The sequence below is a fragment of the Furipterus horrens genome, unplaced genomic scaffold (genome assembly GCF_987537825.1).
Source record: "Furipterus horrens unplaced genomic scaffold, mFurHor1.1.pri manual_scaffold_12, whole genome shotgun sequence".
In the NCBI taxonomy this organism is placed as follows: Eukaryota; Metazoa; Chordata; class Mammalia; order Chiroptera; family Furipteridae; genus Furipterus; species Furipterus horrens.
This window is the reverse complement of record NW_028327182.1, coordinates 77,072,988-77,092,678: the sequence shown is the minus strand read 5'-3', so window position 1 is coordinate 77,092,678 and position 19,691 is coordinate 77,072,988. Positions and strand designations below refer to the sequence as shown.

The 19,691-nt window shown below is 37.6% G+C and overlaps 2 protein-coding genes and 1 pseudogene across 2 annotated transcripts in view; 2 read left to right on the top strand and 1 right to left on the bottom strand.

Annotated features, from left to right (window-relative positions):
• ADAM9 (ADAM metallopeptidase domain 9) overlaps window positions 1–19,691 on the top strand; it is a 101,798-nt gene that overhangs the window by 34,848 nt on the left and 47,259 nt on the right. The window contains exons 10-11 of the mRNA XM_090258463.1: window positions 5,895–5,976; window positions 6,502–6,635. Coding sequence (XP_090114589.1) covers window positions 5,895–5,976; window positions 6,502–6,635 — 216 coding nt within the window. The remainder of the gene's footprint in view (window positions 1–5,894; window positions 5,977–6,501; window positions 6,636–19,691) is intronic.
• On the top strand, window positions 4,279–5,322 carry LOC149996439 (annexin A1 pseudogene; annotated as a pseudogene).
• Window positions 10,321–10,724, bottom strand: LOC149996438 (ubiquitin). The gene has a single exon (XM_090258142.1). It carries the CDS (start codon window positions 10,685–10,687, stop codon window positions 10,454–10,456), a length of 234 nt encoding a protein of 77 aa, XP_090114268.1. The 5' UTR covers window positions 10,688–10,724; the 3' UTR covers window positions 10,321–10,453.

The window sequence follows — 19,691 nt, the reverse complement described above, 5'->3', positions numbered from 1 at the left end:
TTCCTTTATTAGGGTTGTAATTTCTTAAGGTTTTTGAGCATTCACTTAAATAAGGAAAACTTAGTTTCATACAGTAGCACAAGTGAGAGAGTATGATAGTGAGACTTCTCTTGTGTCTTGGGGTTCTTTGTTACCTTTGTCCCATGCCCTTCCTCTCTCTCGGGTTTGGTTTACTTTCTCATTTCGTTATTCTTTCTAGTTTCATCCTGTGAAAGGATATATGAAAAGAAAAATTGTGACCTCTTGCATGTCAGAAAATGTATTTCACAGTCTCAGACAGATTTTAAAATTACCTCATTTTGACCTTTGATTATCCTGGCTCCTAAGTAACTCTGTCCTTCAAAGGTATGCTTCCTAGTTTGTTTTGTAACTTTTTGATTATTTGGATGGGTATAAAATCCTAGGCACGAAATCTTTTTCCTTCAGAAATTTGAAAGCATGAATGTGTTTGTTATCTTTTGACTTCTAGTATTACTGTTGAGAAGCCTTAAATCATTCTGATTCTTGATCCTGGGTATGTGACCTTTTTCTTATTTTTCTCTGGAAATTTAGAGGTGCTTCTCTTGGTTCCCAGGTGTCTTAATTTTCTTGATGATAGGCTTTGGTGTAGGTGTCTTATCACTGATGTACTGTCTACTTTGTGGGCAGTTCAGTCTTGAAACTTATGTCCTGTAGTTTTAGGAAATTTTCTCAAATAGTTTTCTAGATGATTTCATCTTCTTTATTTTTATTCTTCATTTCTTCTGGGATTCCTTTTACTTGGCTGTTGAATTTTATGTTTATCCTTTAATTTTATTATCTTTGACTCCTTTCTTCTCTTTGTCTTTCTGCCCTAACTTTTTGGGATGTTTTCTTAAAATTTCTTTCTAAGTTTTATATTGAGTTTTTAATTTCTGGCTATATTATTTTTAATGTTAACAGGTTTTTCTGTCCCTCTGAAAATTTTTTATGTAATCAAGTTTTTATTTCATGGATATAATATTTTTCCTACTTTCTTTGAAATATTACTGATATATGTTTTTAAAATTTTCTTTTTTACATAGCAATTTCATGGTACCATAATAAAACTTAAACGTATATAAATCACTTAATACAAGTACATTTCAAAGAGTTAGAGCAAAATGTTCATTTAAAATATTTAAAACATTTTATGCTTCTTAAAAGTTTTCTGGCTTGATAGTCTGGCTTTTTGCAAAAAAAAAAAAAAAAAATGATTCTGCTTTATATAATACTTTGTTGTCTTCCTCAATGTAATGGTATGTAAAACTCAATTTTTTTCAGAGGTGAAATTTCCCTTGATTTTCTTTTGTTTTCTTTTGTTACGAGAGTTAGTTTAAAACAAGGCACTGAAGTGCCAAAATTGGTTTTTATGGCCCTGTAATCACAAAAGCTTGGTCATGATATTTCTATTAATTTTTAGGAAAATTGCACCTGCAAGTATCCTCGTACCAGTGAGCATGCCATCTGTTTCACACAAGACCAGAAGGAACAGGCATCAAGCATACTCCCCATGCCTTGCCCAAGCACACCCACTAAGCTGTCCTCTCACCTCTTTTTGGTCTCCATCTCTTGTGTGGGAGGCATTTCCCAAATGTCTGATGATATCTGGTTTTCTGTTTGTGGTTAACATGGGTACTGAACAGCCTTTGGAAACATTGAGTACACAAGTAGGGCTTGGGGACTTTTGAATTCACTATATGGTGATCTGGCTCAAGTATTTTCTTGGAAATGCCCATATGTCAGTATCTCAAGTCCTTTTCTCCGGGCCGTTCAGATTCCCCAGAAAAGGATTTATTCTTTCATTTAAAAGATATTTATTAGGGTATAAAAGATATTATACACCTAGGCACTGGGATATGGCAGTGAACAAAGCAGATAAAACTTCTTGCTCTCATGGAGTCCATATTCTGGTGGAGGTGACTGGCCATAAATAAGATAAATAAGTATATGTAATACGTCACGCAAAGATAAGTGGTAAGGGGAAAAATAAAAGTATTGGAGGAGTAAAGTAGAAGTTTTAGGTAACCCAGAAAAAGAAGGTCTCAATGAGAAGATGACTTTTGAGTAAAGACTTGAAGGATGTTTGTATACCAACAATGAAATACCAGAAACAGAAACTAGGAAAAAATCCCATTTGCCATAGCAACAAGAAAAATAAAATACCTGGGAATAAACTTAACCAAGGAGGTAAAAGGTCTGTACTCAGAAAACTACAGAACACTGAAGAAAGAAATTAAGGAAGATGCAAATAAATGGAAGCATATACCCTGTTCATGGATTGGAAGAATTGACATGTTGGTACTACCCAAAGCAATCTATAGATTCAGCACAATCCCTATTAAAATCCCAATGGCATATTTCACAGATCTAGAATAAATATTTCAAAAATTTACATGGAGCCAAAAAAGACCCTGAACAGCCTTAGCAATCTTGAGAAGAAAGAACAAAGTATGAGGAATCACGATACTTGATGTCACACTATACTACAAACTACACCACTGTAATGAAAACAGTCTGGTACTGTCACAAGAACAGACACATAGATCAATGCAACAGAATAGCCCAGAAATAAACCCATGTCTCTATGGTCAATTAATATTTGACAAAGGGGGCAGTAGCATACAATGGAGTAAAAAATAGCCTCTTCAATAAATGGTGTTGGGAGATCTGTACAGGCACATGCAAAAAAATGAAAGTAGACCACCAGCTTACAGCATACACCATAATAAACTCAAGATGGAAAAAATACTTAAATATGAGTTGTGACACCATAAAAGTCCTGGAGGAAAAAATAGGCATTAAAATTTCAGATATCCCACACAGCAACATTTTCGCTCATGCATCCTCTAGGGCAAGGGAAACAAAGGAAAGAATAAACAAATGGGACTACGCCAAATTAAAAAGCTCCTGTGTGGCTGAAAAAAATTCAAAATGAAAAGGGATCCAACAGTATGGGAAAACATTTTTTGCCAGTGATATCTTGGGCAAGGGTTTGATTTCCAAAATATATGAAGGACTCGTACGACTCAACACCAGTAAGAGAAACAATCCAATTAAAAAGATGGGCAAAGGGCCTGAACCGACACTTCTCCAAGGAGGACACACAGAGGGTCCGTAGGCACATGAAAAGATGTTCAACATCACTAGCTACCAGAGAGATGCCAATTAAAACCACAATGAGATATTACCTAACTCTGGTCAGAATGGCCATCATTAATAAATCAACAAACAACAAGCGCTGGTGAGGATGTGGAGAAAAGGGAACCCTGGTGCACTGTTGGTGGGAATGCAGACTGGTGCAGCCCCTGTGGAAAACAGTGGAATTTCCTTATGAAACTAAAAATGGAACTGCCTTTTGATCCAGTGATTCCACTGCTGGAATTATACCTTAAGAATCCTGAAACACCAATTCAGAAGAGCCTATATACCCCTATGTTCATAGCAGCATTATTTACAAAGCCAAATGCCTAAGTGCCCATGAGTAAATTAGTGGATTAAAAAACTGTGGTCCATTTACACAATGGAATACTACGCAGCAGTAAGAAAGAAGGAACTCCTACCTTTCATTCCAGCATGGATGGAACTAGAGAGTATTATGCTAAGTGAAATAAGCCAGGTGGCGAAAGACAAATACCATGTGATCTCACCTATAAGAGGAACCTGATGAAGAAAACAACAAATGAGCAAAATAGAAGCAGAAGCATGGAAACAAGGAACAGACTGACAGTGACCAGAGGGGAGGAGGATAAGGGTGGAGAGAAGGGCAGAGGACTAGTCAGGGAACATGCATGGATGACCCATAACATGGACAGCAGAGTGGGATTGACTGGGAGTAGTGGTGGGCAGGGTAGAGGAGAGCATAAGGGGACAAATTGGGACAACTGTAATGAAACAACAATAAAATATTTACCAAAAAAACCCCACAAAAACCTGAAGAGGTGAGGGAATGAGCTAGGGGTAATATACTGGGGAGGAGAGTTTCAGGCAGAGGAAATAGGTCCTGAAATTCAAGTGAGGAGCCATGTGGAGGCCACTGTGACCTTCCTGTTCCCTGGGCTCCCTGCCCTGCAGCCTCCTGTGTGCATATATATTCATTGAGTTTGTTACTTGTCTTTTACTAGAACTTTTTAATAAATAAATGCAATGCATCTCAGGGAGGTTCTTCAGTAGAAGGTAGAAAAAAATTGGTGTTATCTAAAACACATCTTCAAAGTGTCAAACTTTCAGAGAAGAATCTCTTTAGTTTTTTTGAAGAGGCAGTAAAGAAAAAACTTTAAAATGTCACTGGTATCAGAATTCCTCAAGCAGGCCTGGTTTATTGAAAATGAAGAGCAGGAATACATTAAAACTGTGAAAGGACCCAAAGGTGGTCCCGGGTCAGCAGTGATCCCCTATCCCAGCTTTAATCCATCCTCGGATGTTGCTGCCTTGCATGAAGCAATAACAGTTAAAGGTGTGGATGAAGCAACCCTCATTGACATTCTAACTAAGAGAAACAGTGCACGAACAGCAACAGACCAAAGCAGCTTACCTCCAGGAAAAAGGAAAGCTCTTGGAAGAAACTCTGAAGAAAGCCTGTGCAGGCCACCTCGAGGAGGTTGCTTTGGCTTTGTTAAAAACTCCAGCCCACTTTGATGCTGATGAACTCAGTGCTGCCATGAAGGGCCTTGGAACTGATGAAGACACTGTGAATGAAATTTTGGCCTCAAGAACTAACAGAAATCAGGGAAATTAACAGTCTATAGAGAAGAATTGAAGAGAGATCTGGCTAAAGACATCACCTCGGACACCTCTGGAGATTTTCAGAAGGCTCTGTTCTCTCTTGTTAAGGGTGACCGAGCTGAGGACCTTGGTGTAACTGAGGACTTGGCTGAGTCAGATGCCAGGGCATTATATGAAGCAGGAGAAAGGAGAAAAGGGACAGATGTGAACGTGTTCAACACCATTTTTACCACCAGAAGCTACCCCCATCTTCGCCTACTGTTTCTGAAGTACACCAAGTACAGTCAGCATGACATGAACAAAGTTCTGGAACTGGATGTGGAGGGTGACGTCGAGAAATGCTTCACAACGATCGTGAAGTGTGCCACAAACAAACCAATGTTCTTTGCTGAGAAGCTTCATCAGGCCATGGAGGGTGTGGGAACGCATCATAAGACATTGATCAGGATCATGGTTTCCTGCTCTGAAATTGACATGAATGATATCAAAGCATGCTATCAGAAGTTGTTTGGTATCTCTTTCTGCCAAGCCATCCTGGATGAAACCAAAGGAGATTATGAAAAAATCTTAGTGGCTCTCTGTGGAGGACAGTAAACATTCCTTTGATGATCTCAAGCTTTTTGATCAGGATATTTTTTAAATGATGTCTTTTCATGCCACATTATACATATAAATAGGAAAGTTTAAAGCAGGATTAGTCTAGCTAACTAGTTTCTGAAAACTATAGCTTATAAATAATTTTTATATCACAACTCTATATAATAGATAAGTTTATATATATATATATATATATATATATATATATATATATATATATATATGTAACTTAAACTGTAAAACCCCATAAACAGGTTGTTCTGGTAACATTACCTGAGAAAGATGTGTATGTAACAGAAAATAAAGTGATTTTACAGGACAAAAACAAAAACAAAACCGATAAAACACATCTTCATTAAAAAAATGAATTTGTAATATTAACCTCATTTTGTGATAATAAAAGAGAGAAGGCTTTATTGTATTCTGACTTTAAAGTGTTATTTAACATTGCCATTTTCTCCCAGTTTTTGTAGGTTCTGTCAACCCAGATGAAGATTACCCACAGATATAGGAGCTGTGTGTTCCTTTTTCCTCCCAAGCACTTCTTATAACTTTTACCTTTTCTTTTCTCTTAGGAAGAAAGGTTTTGGTGGGACCGCAGGAATGGCATTTGTGGGAACAGTGTGTTCCAGGAGCCATGCAGGCGGGATTAATGTGGTACGTTTTTGTTCTTGATGTTCACCTTTGGGCATCTGCATGAGGACAGTGTCAAGCATATATGGACTCTACACTTCCTCCCTTAGTCCTTGAAACTATTTTTTGGGTATTATGAGGGACAACATAGAAGTGGCAGATGGGTTGTTTCTCTAGAGACTGGATTCAGTGTTCTAATATTTTATGTGTGTGATACACCTTTATTTTTTGTAGATGAGGAAATAAGATTCCATTTAAGAAAATTAAATTAGAACCATGAATTTGTTTTCCCATAAACCACCATGAATCATCTGTTGATGTTAAAGTACAATATTTGATTTATTACTTAAAGGGTCTACATCATCAGTGTGTTGAGTCACCCAGTTTCTTACTAGACTGAAAGGTATAAGGACTGATGTTGGATGCTTGATCTGTCGTGTATAGACTGTTAACATTGTAGTGATAAATTTCCTTTTGTGAAAAAAATAATCTCCGGAACATATCCTTGTTGCTCAGAAACCTAATTAATACCTTTTTGTATTTGGACAGTTTGGGCAAATCACAGTAGAGACATTTGCATCCATTGTCGCTCATGAGTTGGGCCATAACCTTGGAATGAATCATGATGACGGGAGGGACTGTGTTTGTGGAGCAAAGAACTGCATCATGAATTCAGGAGCATCGTGAGTAATTGAATTTTTCTTACTCTTTTAAATATGGTATTGTAGATTAGTGTTCTTTAAACTCTGGGGTATACTCATGTCTATGTTGAAAAAACAGGAAAATTTATTCCTGGCTCCGCTGAAATCAATTACATGATAACACCAATGAGAAGTCTGTTTTTTAATTAAATAATTCCACAGGGCCTTCAGCAAGAAACATTTATATAGGCACAGGTATGTAGTTATACTTTTCTTTAAACCAGTTAACAGACCAAAAGATATAAGAACGTGGAAAAATTTATTTCTGAATTAGAAATTAGGGAAGGGTTTCTGCTCGATTTAGTGCAGGTTTGAATATAGATTGAAGGACAATATGAAGCATTTGCTTATAAACCTTTTGAGAATACGCTGCGTTATCACTGTAAGTGGAAGAAATCCTGACATAGTCTTACTAACATCTCCAATATTATAGATAAAGGTGGGAGGCAAGACGAAGAGGAGGAGAAAGAAGAGTTAGCATTTACTGAACTCATTTTATGTATCAGGCACTGTTCTAAGCATTTAAAAGGTATTAAGCATTAAATGCTCATCAGCCTAATGAAATGTAGGTGCTTTATTATCTCTATGGATGAGGAAAACTGAGGTCGCACATCTAAGGAAGTGATGAAGCTGGGATTTGAAATCAGGAAGTCTGGTTCCAGAGTCTGTGATGTTCGAACCCTTTTCTTTGCCAGGGTTCAAAAATACTTAAAATTGGGCATCTAATGGTGAACAAGAACCATTGAGTTGTTGGGTTTCTTTTTGATGCAAAGTTTTCATAAGGCAGTAAGGCTCCATCCTAATTTAGAAGGCAGTCATGCTAAGCAGAGAGCTGGATATAGCCACAATGCTTGCGTGCAGTAAAAGTTGAGCCAGAGAAATATTAGATATGAAAGATGTTCATCTTTAACAAATACAGATGAAGATTTCATATGAAAGCGTATCTATGGCCCCAAGGATTCACTCCCTTTCCTGCTTCTCTCAAGCTTCTTGGGGCATTGAAAGAACAGTAAAAACTTCTGTTAGCACTGTATCTTTAGATCTGAGAGTGTGATTGTAATCACATCCTGGTGTAAAGGGGAAGCACTCCAGCAGCACTTACTGCAGAATTTATCTGTTTTTGAGCAAATACTAGGCTGAAAAATTGATAATGGAAGAATTAGAGTAGCACTTAGGAAAAAACTATACTTAATAAAAATGTAATTATATTCACAAGAACTGTCATGTTTGTGAAAGATTTTCTGTAACAGAGGGAAATAAATTAAGTGTTGGCTTTGGCTGGCAGTGAAGTTGAGGAATACATAAATTCAGGGAATAAGAAATACGTAATCAAAAGTGAGATAAAAGAATAGACTAAGATGAAAAAAGAAGCATTTAGAGGAAGGAGTGTCATGAAACAGTGCTATTATAGAAGAGTTTAAAACAGATTAAGCAGTGAAGAGTGTACCCATACTTCACTCACTCATCAAATATTTATTGAGCACTATGTGCCAGACTTTGTTTTAGGCACTTGGAATGTCTCAGTGAATTAGATAAAGACTTGCCCAAAGAGTTTACATTTTAATGGAGGGAAGACAAAATATTAACATAATAAACATCAATAATAGGTCACTAACTACTATAATTATGTCCAAAGAAACATGTGCAGCAAAGATGCAAAAATGATCACTTTTCATTTAGGAGATATAGAATCATTAGTGAACATTTGTTAGAGTTGTGTATTTTATATTATTGTAATACATAATGTAAAACCTCAAGGGAAAATGGTCACATAGATTAGAGAAAATTTTAATATCTCTTTCTTAATCATTGACTGGTTGCAGTATATAAACGAAACATATATAAAAATGTAAACAAAAGTCTGGAGGAAGATTTTTGAAAAATTAAAAGAGAGTTTTTTCAGATAATGATTTGCAAACCAGTAAACATAGCCCATGGTATGAACCAAAGATATTTCCCAAACGGATGGGATGAGGCAAGGTTTATAAAGGCAAAAATTGTAAGGAGCTGACGATCAAAGAGATGGGTTGCTAGGGGAAACAAGACCACAAACTTACATTATTTATTTTCTGATTGGAGGAGGCAACTGTACTTTCAATGGTTGGCTGACTCAGAGGTCAAGCAAGTGGGGTTTGTGATGAGAACAATAGGTTGTGTATGATTAAGCGCGTTTATCAACATCCGTGTTTCAGCCCAGCCCGGGAGAACGCAAAGGCTGTTTTCTGGTCGCACAATGATAGTACAGGGAGTATTATTTACCGGTGATGCAAAGAGCACGATTTCGCAAGCAGTACAGTCCGCACGGGGCGCTGCTGGCCCTGTGGGCGGTTTGGAGCCCAGAAGGGCTAAGTTACGCTTTGTAAGCGGTTTCAGAGCTCTAGCTGCAAAAACCCAAATATTGGGCCATGAATTGTGTTATTAAAGTTCTGGTAAGTCTTCAAGTTTATAGAGGTTGAAATAAATAATTAGTATGGTTGATTTAATAGACAAAACTTAGCTCTATGCAGAAATAGAACATAAATCTTCATTTCAGATGTCCAGTTGACCTTTTTTGTCAAAAGAAAACTTACGTAATTTCCAAAAAGGAGAAACAAAGCACAAAGTAGTAGGACTAGATATTAATAACAAAATCCCCTAAATGAACTGATAATTTAAAAACACTCTCCTAAGTAAATCTCGTGTCAAAGAAGAAACCTGAAGTCTAAAGTAATTATAAAATATTTTGAAGGTAATGGTATTGTAACTATTACATTTAAAAGTTACTACATATTGAAACTTAACTATGAATATAAGATGATACCAAATTTCAGGCAATCTACCTTTTTCACCATGAGAAGAGCTGCAAAGAAGGTTTTTTTTTTTTTTTTTTTTTTTTTTTTTGGCTAACTTAAAAATAGAACTTTGTAGGGATGTCGAAGATGTAAAGGGAAAGAATGTAACTGTATCTTAGAGAGAAAACCTGTAGCTATAGAAGAGACTTAGCCTGAAGGAGTTAAAATAGAGGGAAACCGCCAAAACAACTTGACCTGATGGAGAGGGAACCGGAGAAATGAATGAACCTCATTCTCTTACCAACTTTCATCTCTGCCAGTGCCTCTTATTGGCTGTATTGAATTGGATGCACAGCCCATACAGGTCAGTCTCCACAAAGCACAGAGCTCAGTGGAGGACGATAGGTGTGTCAGTCCTATTTCTTTATCTTGTTTTGGAAGTTCCAGCTAATGCATTGAATAAGGAAAAGATTTAGGAATAAATATTTGAAAAGGGAAATAGCTCATATGATATGATTGTTTGGTTTTGAACAGTAAGGGAATCAATTAAATAGTATTAGAATATAGTTATAAAATAAATGTATTAAATAAATAGATTCCTAATAAACCAGCTATAAACATTTTGAAAAGTGTGAGGGAATAAAATGGTTTTTATTTGTCCAAAGTTCAAGATAGCTTGAAATCAGCTTAATAGGAAATATGTAAGAATGTTTAAAGGCGACAACAGAAGTTTATTGACAGTTAGTATATGTAATTTTAGTAAAGGCAGCGTTCTTTTATGAGAGGACTAAATATTGGAACTGTATCTGTTTTTGTCAGGTTAATTCTTAAGTTTAATGCAGTTCTTGTCAAGTTCCAGGTATTTATATATTTCTTTCTTTTTTTTTTTTTTACCATGCAATGAAACCTTTATTAACACTTTGAACAGGTTATTACTGAAACTGGTAATTTCTAAACTTAAAACTGGGACAAATGGCTAGAATGCATAGTAGTGGCCGTCATTGGGCACTATGAATGCAAACTGAAGAATTAACAGCCACCCCGGAGGCGCAGGACCAGGTGCAGGGTGGACTCTTTCTGGATGTTGTAGTCAGAAAGAGTGCGGCCATCTTCCAGCTGCTTGCCTGCAAAGATGAGCCTCTGCTGGTCAGGAGGGATGCCTTCCTTATCCTGGATCTTGGCCTTCACATTCTCGATGGTGTCACTGGGCTCCACCTCCAGGGTGATGGTCTTGCCAGTCAGGGTCTTCACGAAGATTTGCATTTTGACCAGGCGGATGAATTCGAGTTGAGAGAACCTTCCTCGAAAGCTCTGGAAACTTCCTTCTATATATTTCTTTCATTCTCGAACTTGACAAAAATAAATTTAAAGTCAATTTGGAACAATAATTTTGTGATAATAGTGATGAAAATATAAAAAGGTTTTTTATACTAGGTGTTAGGACAATATTGAATGCATAATAAGCATATCAAAGCAGAGGCATGGAGACAAGGAACAGAGTCACAGTGACCAGAGGGGAGGAGGATGGGGATAAGGGGTAAAAGGAGGGGTAGGGTCTGGTCAAGGAACATGTATGTATAAATGACCTGTGGACATGGCAGATGGGTGGGCCAGCTGAGAGCCATAGGGGCAAATTGGGACAACTGTAATAGAACAACAATTTAAAAAAAAAGAAAAAAAAGAAAAAATTCAGTTACATAAGGAAATAGAGAAAAACATGATTTAATAAAAAACAGTCATGGATAGAGAAAGATTTTTCTCAGCGTGGACCCTCCCCTACACCCCTCCCCCTCGAAATAAAATGGAAAGGAGAAAACAACCAATGGATTTGAAGAATTAGGTATGTCACAAACAATTCAAACAGTGAAAGGGTAAACAGCCAAAAAACCCAAACAAATTATTATTTATTTATTTTAAATAATTTATTTGTTTATTATATGTTTGTTTTTATTTATTTGAAGAGAGAGGGGAAAGGAGAAAAAGAGGGAGAGAAACATCACTGTGTGGTTGCCTCTCACTCGTGCCCCCAACTGTGGACGTGATGTGCAACCTAGTCATGTGCCCTGACTGGGAATCGAACCTGCAACACTTGGCTCGCAGGCCGACGCTCAATCCACTGAGCCACAGCAGCCAGGGCTAAATTATTTTTAATTAATAAAAAAATCACAGATTTACAGATGAGCAAACCTAACCTTGAAGGTCATAACAGAAGAGATAAATATAAAAGGTGAAACTTTTCTCCACATCATTAAACAAAGAAATACAAATCAAAACAATATTTATACCTATAAAACCAGGAAAGATATAATAATAATAGTTATTTTTGCAGGGCTGTAGGTCACCAGGCTATGCTTATTTATTCCTGGCATGAAGAGAAATGCCTATTTGTGTCCAAAACCTTACAAGATCCCCTTTTGACCCGCCAAGTCTATTTAGGGGAATAAGCAGAGGGTGAGCAAACAGTATGTATATGCATTGTTTACCAGTAAAAACTTTGGCACATCCAAAAAAGTGGATTGCTTATATTAACCATGAAGCATCTATTTGTATTACACTGGAAGTCATGTTTTTTGACAGTGGATTTCATACTTCTCTTTTAAGTCGAGGAAGCCGCCTCTCTCTTCTTTTTCACCTGATGTAATCTTATCTAGAAGCTCATTATATACAATCTGTAAGAGGAGCTTTTCTGGGTGAAATGGGAGGAGGAAGAGCACCCTCACCTCTCTACCTGCCCAGCGCCCTCCCCCTTACCCCCAGGCTGCATCATGATTTTTAGGCGTCCTAATTACTTTTCCCTTTGTGGACCCCTTTCTCCACTTATAAATATTAAAAGTTATAGTTTATGATTGTATTGTTATAAGAATGAATATAACGCAGGCTAGATTTATTATTAAATATTTATTATTTTGACTTTCCTTTTTTCTTCTTCTGATTTTAAAAGAAATTCAGCTTAAAATATTTTCATGGGCCACTGAAAGTATGGTGGGTCCTAGGCATTTACCACTGGGTCTAATGTAAGTTGGCCTGAACCCCTGAGGGCACCTCCTTAGAAGCCTCAGGGCACTGCAGAAGATGGTTTGTGAATTACTGGTGGTTAATAATACATTACCCCTGGCTGGTTTGGCTCAGTGGATTGAGCGTTGGCCTGCGAGCTAAGTGTCGCTGGTTCGATCTTCCAGTCAGGGCACATCAGAGAAGGAAAACTCTGATTCTAAAAAACCTCTGCTGCCTTGTGGCATACCTCTTCAGGGGAAAGGCTAAGGGAGTAAACCCCGACAGAAAATCCGGAGCCGGAGTCCCTAAGGCGGTTCGACGTTGTAGTCAACACCGGCAACTCCTGCGGCGCACCTGAAGCCAAGCTGTATTGACTCCGTCTTTCCCTTGGACCCTTCAGCTGTGAAGAGAGGGGGGGTCTGCTGCATGGGCAACAGCAGACCCTCCATATCACCCTGCCCAGGCTCTGTAGCTTCAGCTTCACTGGAGAGGACACTCCAGCGTCATCACAAGATGTCGATTCAACACAGGAGGAGAGAGGTGCCGTGTCACTCCCGAGTCGGACTGCACAACCATTCTCGGCGGTGCAGATAGACTCTTAAGAAGCTACACCATCATCTCTCGAGACGGACGGCTGCCGACGACGAATAATACATTGGTATGAAATGTACTTATTCACATGAAAAAGGGAGTATATGAAATATCCTAGTGTGAATTATTTCTATCTCAAAAAAATATGAACATATGGAAAAAGATTGGAAAGCTGTATGCCAAAATGTTTAACTGATTGTGTATTTTGCTGGTAATGTTTCAGGTCATTTTTCATTTTTCTTTGGGCTTTTCTGTGTTTTTTTTTTTTTTTTTAAATCATCTTGCTCTGAGAAAATATTTTTAATTAGAAACCAAAGCAAAATGATTTATTAAAAGTGTTACAGAAAAAGTATAGGTACCATTCTGTTATAGTATTTAATATCACTGAACCTTTAAGTTGATTACTGTTCCCGTGTTCCCCGGACTGTATTCTTGAGAACTGATAATGTATGCTGGAAACATTGTTGTTGTTAATTTTGTTGTGGAGTTCTAAAAAAATTTTCAGGGAATGATTATATTTCAAATAGATCTGTGTAGATTACCTTGATATTATTTTCCCATCACTACTGGTACCATAATGGTTTCACGCTTTTATTTAGCAATCTGATAAGGATTTAGTCGTCGTCGGCAGCCGTCCGTCTCGAGAGACGATGGTGTAGCTTCTTAAGAGTCTATCTGCACCGCCGAGAATGGTTGTGCAGTCCGACTCGGGAGTGACACGGTATCTGTCTCCTCCCGTGTTGAATCGACATCTTGCGATGACGCTGGGGTGTCCTCTCCAGTGAAGCTGAAGCTACAGAGCCTGGGCAGGGTGATATGGAGGGTCTGCTGTTGCCCATGCAGCAGACCCCCCCTCTCTTCCCAGCTGAAGGATCCAAGGGAAAGACGGAGTCGATACAGCTTGGCTTCAGGTGCGCCGCAGGAGTTGCCGGTGTTGACTACAACGTCAAACCGCCTTAGGGACTCTGGCTCCGGATTTTCTGTCGGGGTTTACTCCCTTAGCCTTTCCCCTGAAGAGGTATGCCGCAAGGCAGCGGAGGTTTTTTGGAGTCAGAGTTTTCCTTCTCTGATGTGCCCTGACTGGAAGATCGAACCAGTGACACTTAGCTCGCAGGCCGACGCTCAATCCACTGAGCCAAACCAGCCAGGGAGGGGATTAAGGATTTAGTATAGATATAGTTATTCGTTGATTGTTGCCTTTGCCTTTTGGGGAAGGTTCTGCGATTGTGTAGCAAGTCAGTATGTGAATTTCTACATATTTTATTGATTTTGTAATAGTAATTTTATATGTTAGTATAGTAAGTTGAAATTAATGAGGGCAAAAAGAATGTCCTGTTTGTAATCTACTTCTGGGGCAGAGATAGCTTGTGGATAAATATAAGTATTGGATACCTGTAAGTATTCATTGCTTGCAGATGTTCACCACTTGAGCTTTGGCCTTTGTTCATTGTTCTTTTGTATATGAACAGAAATCTCTTGGGCTTACAGGGTTAAAATGAGGCATGGCTCAAGCATGGTCTTAAATCAAAAGGTATAGTTGAAGAGACAGGTGGGGCTGGGTGAGATTGTGCAAGGAATTAAATCTCTGGACTTCACTGCTTAGAAGGGCTGGCTTTTAGGAGTTGGGTCTATAGCAAACACAGAGTTTCTTTGAGACTGTGGTCTGAGGCAATACTTGTAATGGTTTGGTCCAGAAAGACTTCTGATGAAGGCACATTGATTTCTAGATCTAGGAATACCGAGTTTGGGAGCATAAAAGGTTTTCCACCTTCCAAAAAAGAGCATAAGTGAGACCTTCATTACTGAATGAAGGGGAACCTGCTTCTCTTAAAGGAAACGTATATTATTCCAGAGGACATTGCACTGACTTCCACTTTGAAGAGAAAAGCATTCTGGGCAGTGGCCAGAATAGGCATGATATGGATAGTGTTGGATGGACAATTTAAGATATGGTGGCCTCATTAGATAGATGGTGCTGGCCTGTTCCTAGATGAAATGGACGTACTGGCTCGACCAGGGGACAATAAATTTCTTAGATTTATTAATGGTGGTGTTTTCTGTTGTATCATCATGTGTGTTTTTATTTTGTTTGTTTGTTTGTTTTAAATCAGAGAAAGCCTGCTCTGCATCCCAAGTTTGCCTCTTGCTCTGTGGCCTTTATCTTTGATTCTATTTTCTTACTGATGATTACTTCCCATAGAGGCTATGACTCTATCAGCCCCCATCAGGATGAGCAAATGCATCTTTTTTTTTTTTTTTTTCCTAAAGGGTTTCTCAGTCCTGATCAAGTAGCCTTCGGGTTAACTAGATTCCACTGAGCCTAGCTGTAGGAAGGGAAGTACCAAGGATAACTCTTGCTGGGTCTTCTTATTCTGATACAACTTGTTATACATTAAAACATTTTTATTGTGAGAAAGAAAACACACAGAAAATCTAGCTAAGCAAATGTATAGCTGAACACATATTTATAAAGTGAACACTGTAACCACCCAAGGCCAGTCAACTGCCAGTTCTCAGAAATAAAGGTAACTATTACCCTGATTTTTATGGTAACAGTTCCCTTGCTTTTCTTTACAATTTTGCCACCTAAATATGTATCCTAACTACTTTAGTTTTTGTCTATTTTGAGCTCTAATTATAGAATAGATTAAGTAGTGTTACTAAGTAGAATTACGGTAGTCCCTCTTATCTGCAGTTTCGCTTTCTGCGGTTTCAGTCACCCACAGTCAACCACGGTCTGAGAATATTAAATAGAAAATTCTAGAAATAAACAATTCATGAGTTTTAAATTTGCACTGCTCTGAGTAACACGATGACTGGCCTGCTGCATCCTGCCTGGAATGTGACTCATCCTTTTGTCCAGTGTATCCACCTCACTTCCTCTGTCATGTAGACAATGTATCATCTCACATCATCACAAGAAGATGAGTGAGTGCAGTACAAGAAGGTATTGTGAGAGAGAGACCACATTCACAAAGCTTTTCTTACAGCATATTGCTATAATTGTCCTCTTTTATTATTAATTATTGTTGTTAATCTCTTACTGTACCTAATTTATAAATTAAACTTTATCATAGGTATGTACATATAGGAAAATTTAGTATGTATGGGGTTTAAGACTATTCACAATTTCAGACATCTGCTCAGAGTCTTGAAATGTGTCTCCCATGTATAAGGGGGCTCTACTGTGTACAGTATGCTTCCTGCTGGTGTGGTTTTTTACAACATTGTGTTTGTGATGTTTGTCGGTTCTGATGTAGGTAGCTGCAGTACATTTTCATTTTTGCTGCTTCCATCTTTCTTTGGTTTGATGGTTGCCCCCAGGATTTTAACTCCCCTGTACTTTTGAGTTTCACCTGAGGAGAAAAGCTTAGAGGTAGGAGTTGTGGGGGACTGTTCACCATAACTCTGCTGAAATCAAAGTTCGGGGGAAAGATGTGTTGTGAGGTACAGTGAGTGCCCGCTATCTACCTCACCAATGATTGATATTATCCAATATACTTCAATAATAAGTTGAGTATATAGTGGTATTTGATTGTGCTTTTACTTTGTATTTCCCTGGCTACTAATGAGATTATATTAGACCATCTATTTATATTTATGAGTCATTGGATTTTTTTTAATGTGTGTGTGAAGATACTGTTCAGTTTCTCCCCAGTTTTTTTTCCTTAAATTGGGTTGTCTATCTTTATTGATTTGTAGAGTGGTTTTATAATTTTTTTGGTGACTTTTAGTGAAATGCTGTTAATTTATTGGTCTATTCCTTTATGACTATTGCTTTCTGTGTCTCACTTAATAAATTGTTCCCTAACCTTACTGTCACAGAGATACTCTTACATTATTCTCCTTCCAGCTTTTCATCTATTTTTGACTTAAATATTGAGGTCCATAATTCATCTCAAATTACCATTTGTGCATTGTATAAGGCAGAGTTGAAGTTTTATCCAATATTAATACTTGGTTGAACTGGAACCACTTATTAAAAAACCTTTCTTTTCATTGTCTCTTTTAATTGTTAGTTTGGTCAAGAATCAAGTGTCCATAAATATATGCTTCTGTTTCTGGGCTCTTCTATTTCATTTGTTTGTCTATATTTGCATCAAAAGTGCACTTTCCTGAATCCCACAGCTTTATAATTGGTTGTATAAAGCAAGCTCTCCTACTTTGACCTACTTGTTTAAACAGTATGGTGGTTACCAGAGGGAAGAGGGGTAGGGATTAGTGAAGGGTAAAGAAGGTCAAATATAAGGTGATGAAAGATGATTTGACTTGGGTGGTGGGTGCACAGTGCAATATGCAGATCATGTATCATAGACATGTATACTTGAAACTTTTGTACTCTTATTAAACAATGTCACCCCAATAAATTCAATAAAAAGAAAAAAATAAAATTGGAAAAAATGAGTGTTATGGCTATTTGTGGCTTTCTATGTAATTTTAGAATTAGCTTATCAAATTCCACAAAGAAGTCCTGTTGGGGGATTGATTTGTATTGTACTAAATCTCTAGATTAGTTTGGTGAAGAATGAACATGTTTTTAGTATGGAGTATTCAATTCCATGATCTGCTTTAATTCCTCATATTAAAAAATATTTATTTTCCCTATAGAGATATAATTTCTTTTGCTAGTGTTATCCCTATATTGTATATTTTAAAATGCTATTATAAATATTTCTTTTAAAAATTCATTTTCTAATTATTTATATAAAATAAAAATTGGCTTTTATATTTATTTTGTACCTGGAAGTCTTACTATACTCTTATTTTAGTTTAGAGGTGGTAGACTTGTATAGATTAAAATTAGGTACTAAACTGTAGGAATACACATATATCTTCAAAATTCCTGTGGTTATTGGCTGATTAATATCTTCTTATAGAAAACTTTTTTGAGTATGTACTATGTTGCAGGTACTATACTAACGACATACAGGTCAACAGTAGGAGATGAAAAACAATTACAAACCTCTGTTTAATTGAAGTCTTCTTTGTTTATCAAATAATTATTACTCTGACATTTCCACTTGATGTCTATTAGACTCAAAGTCTTGCTTGTTCCTCCAAAGGCCTGCTCTACCCACAGTCTTCCCATGTCAGTTATTGATAACTTCTTCCTTCTAGCACAAAAATCTCAGAGTCATCCCTGACTTTTCTGTTTTGTCACATTCTTCTTCTTAATGGCTATTCCTTTAAAACATAAATAATGCAAACAATTATTACTGGCTCCACTGCTGTCATGCTGGTCTGTCATTGTCTTTTAAGTGGATTTCTGCAAGAGCTTCCTGCATGGTTAACATAGTAACCGTGTTGATCCTATTCAGATCAAGTGGCTCCTGCTCCACACTTCCCATTGTGTCATTCTCTCCCTTCGCCCTCTCCCTGATCTCCTTCTTTCCCCATTAGTAAAAAGTCAATTTCATACAATGGCCTCTGCCCATCTTTGCTGATGATATCTCACATTACTCTTTCCTTCACTGACTCATTCCACTCCAACCCTCCTGGCCTCTTAATTTTTCCTTGAGCATGCCAGGTGGGCTTCACTCTCAAGGTTTTTTTGTACTTGTTATTCTTTCTCCCTGTAATGTTTCTCCACCTCAGATAGCCAGTTTGGATTCAATTGTCATAAAGTTAGAAATGCCTGCCCTGACTGCTCTTTTACAAAGTGCAGCTATACCGTGGCTGGGTAGCTCAGTTGGTTACAGTGTTGTCCCCTATGCCAAGGTTGCAGGTTTAATCTCTGGTCAGGGAACATCCAAGAATCAGCCAATGAATGCATAAATAACCAGAACAACAGTTGATCTCTTTCTCTCTCTCTCAAATCAGTAAATAGAAGAAAATTACAATTGCTTCTCCCCTATAGAGGTCATCTCCTTCACCTCTTTGCCTTTTCCCCCAATGGCACTTACCCTCTAATGTACTACCAAATTTACTTATTAAGTTTATAGTCTCACTCACTAGAATGTCACCTTCATAGGGTTGGGAATTTTTGTCAGCTTTGTTTACTGTTTTGCCCCTTAAAAGAGAAGAGTGCCTTGTACATAAGAGATGTTTAACAAATATTTGTCGAATGAATGATATTGTACAAAAGGACTCCTCACAATATTTCTAAACAGAGAGTATCAAGAAAAAGAATATGGAAGACAAGTGTCCTTGTTATTGTCAAAAACCTAGTACCATGCCTTTTCTTTCTGTGTGAGTCAGAATACTGTCTTTGCTCATTCTTTTGTAATAGATGATTGTACATGTTTCTCCTCTGCCAGGCAATCTGTTAAAATCCTTCAACAACCCCATATTCAAAGACAATTTTGTCCAAAGTAGCTAACAGTACCAAAATGTTCTAGGCAGACTGTTTTCCATTCCCAAGAACCTAGACCCAGGACTGTTCCCTCCCTGGAGAATCTGGGCCAGTTAGCGAGGAAGAGTGTAACTGTATGCCCAGGGAACAAAGTTTCACAGAAAGGATCTGTTTCTTAGAGTCCTGGGATGTACAAAGACTCAAAGTTAGGAATGCTTCCTCAAAAACTATTATGCAAGTTTTTATTCTCATGGCTACTTTTGGCATCACTGTTCAAACTGATGAAAAAGAGACTTTTTCAGAGCACCAAATTCTCCTGATAAAAATTCTTTAAAATTTTTATTTCTTTCTTTCTAGAGATAGTGAAAGGGAGGGAGAGAGAGAGGGAGA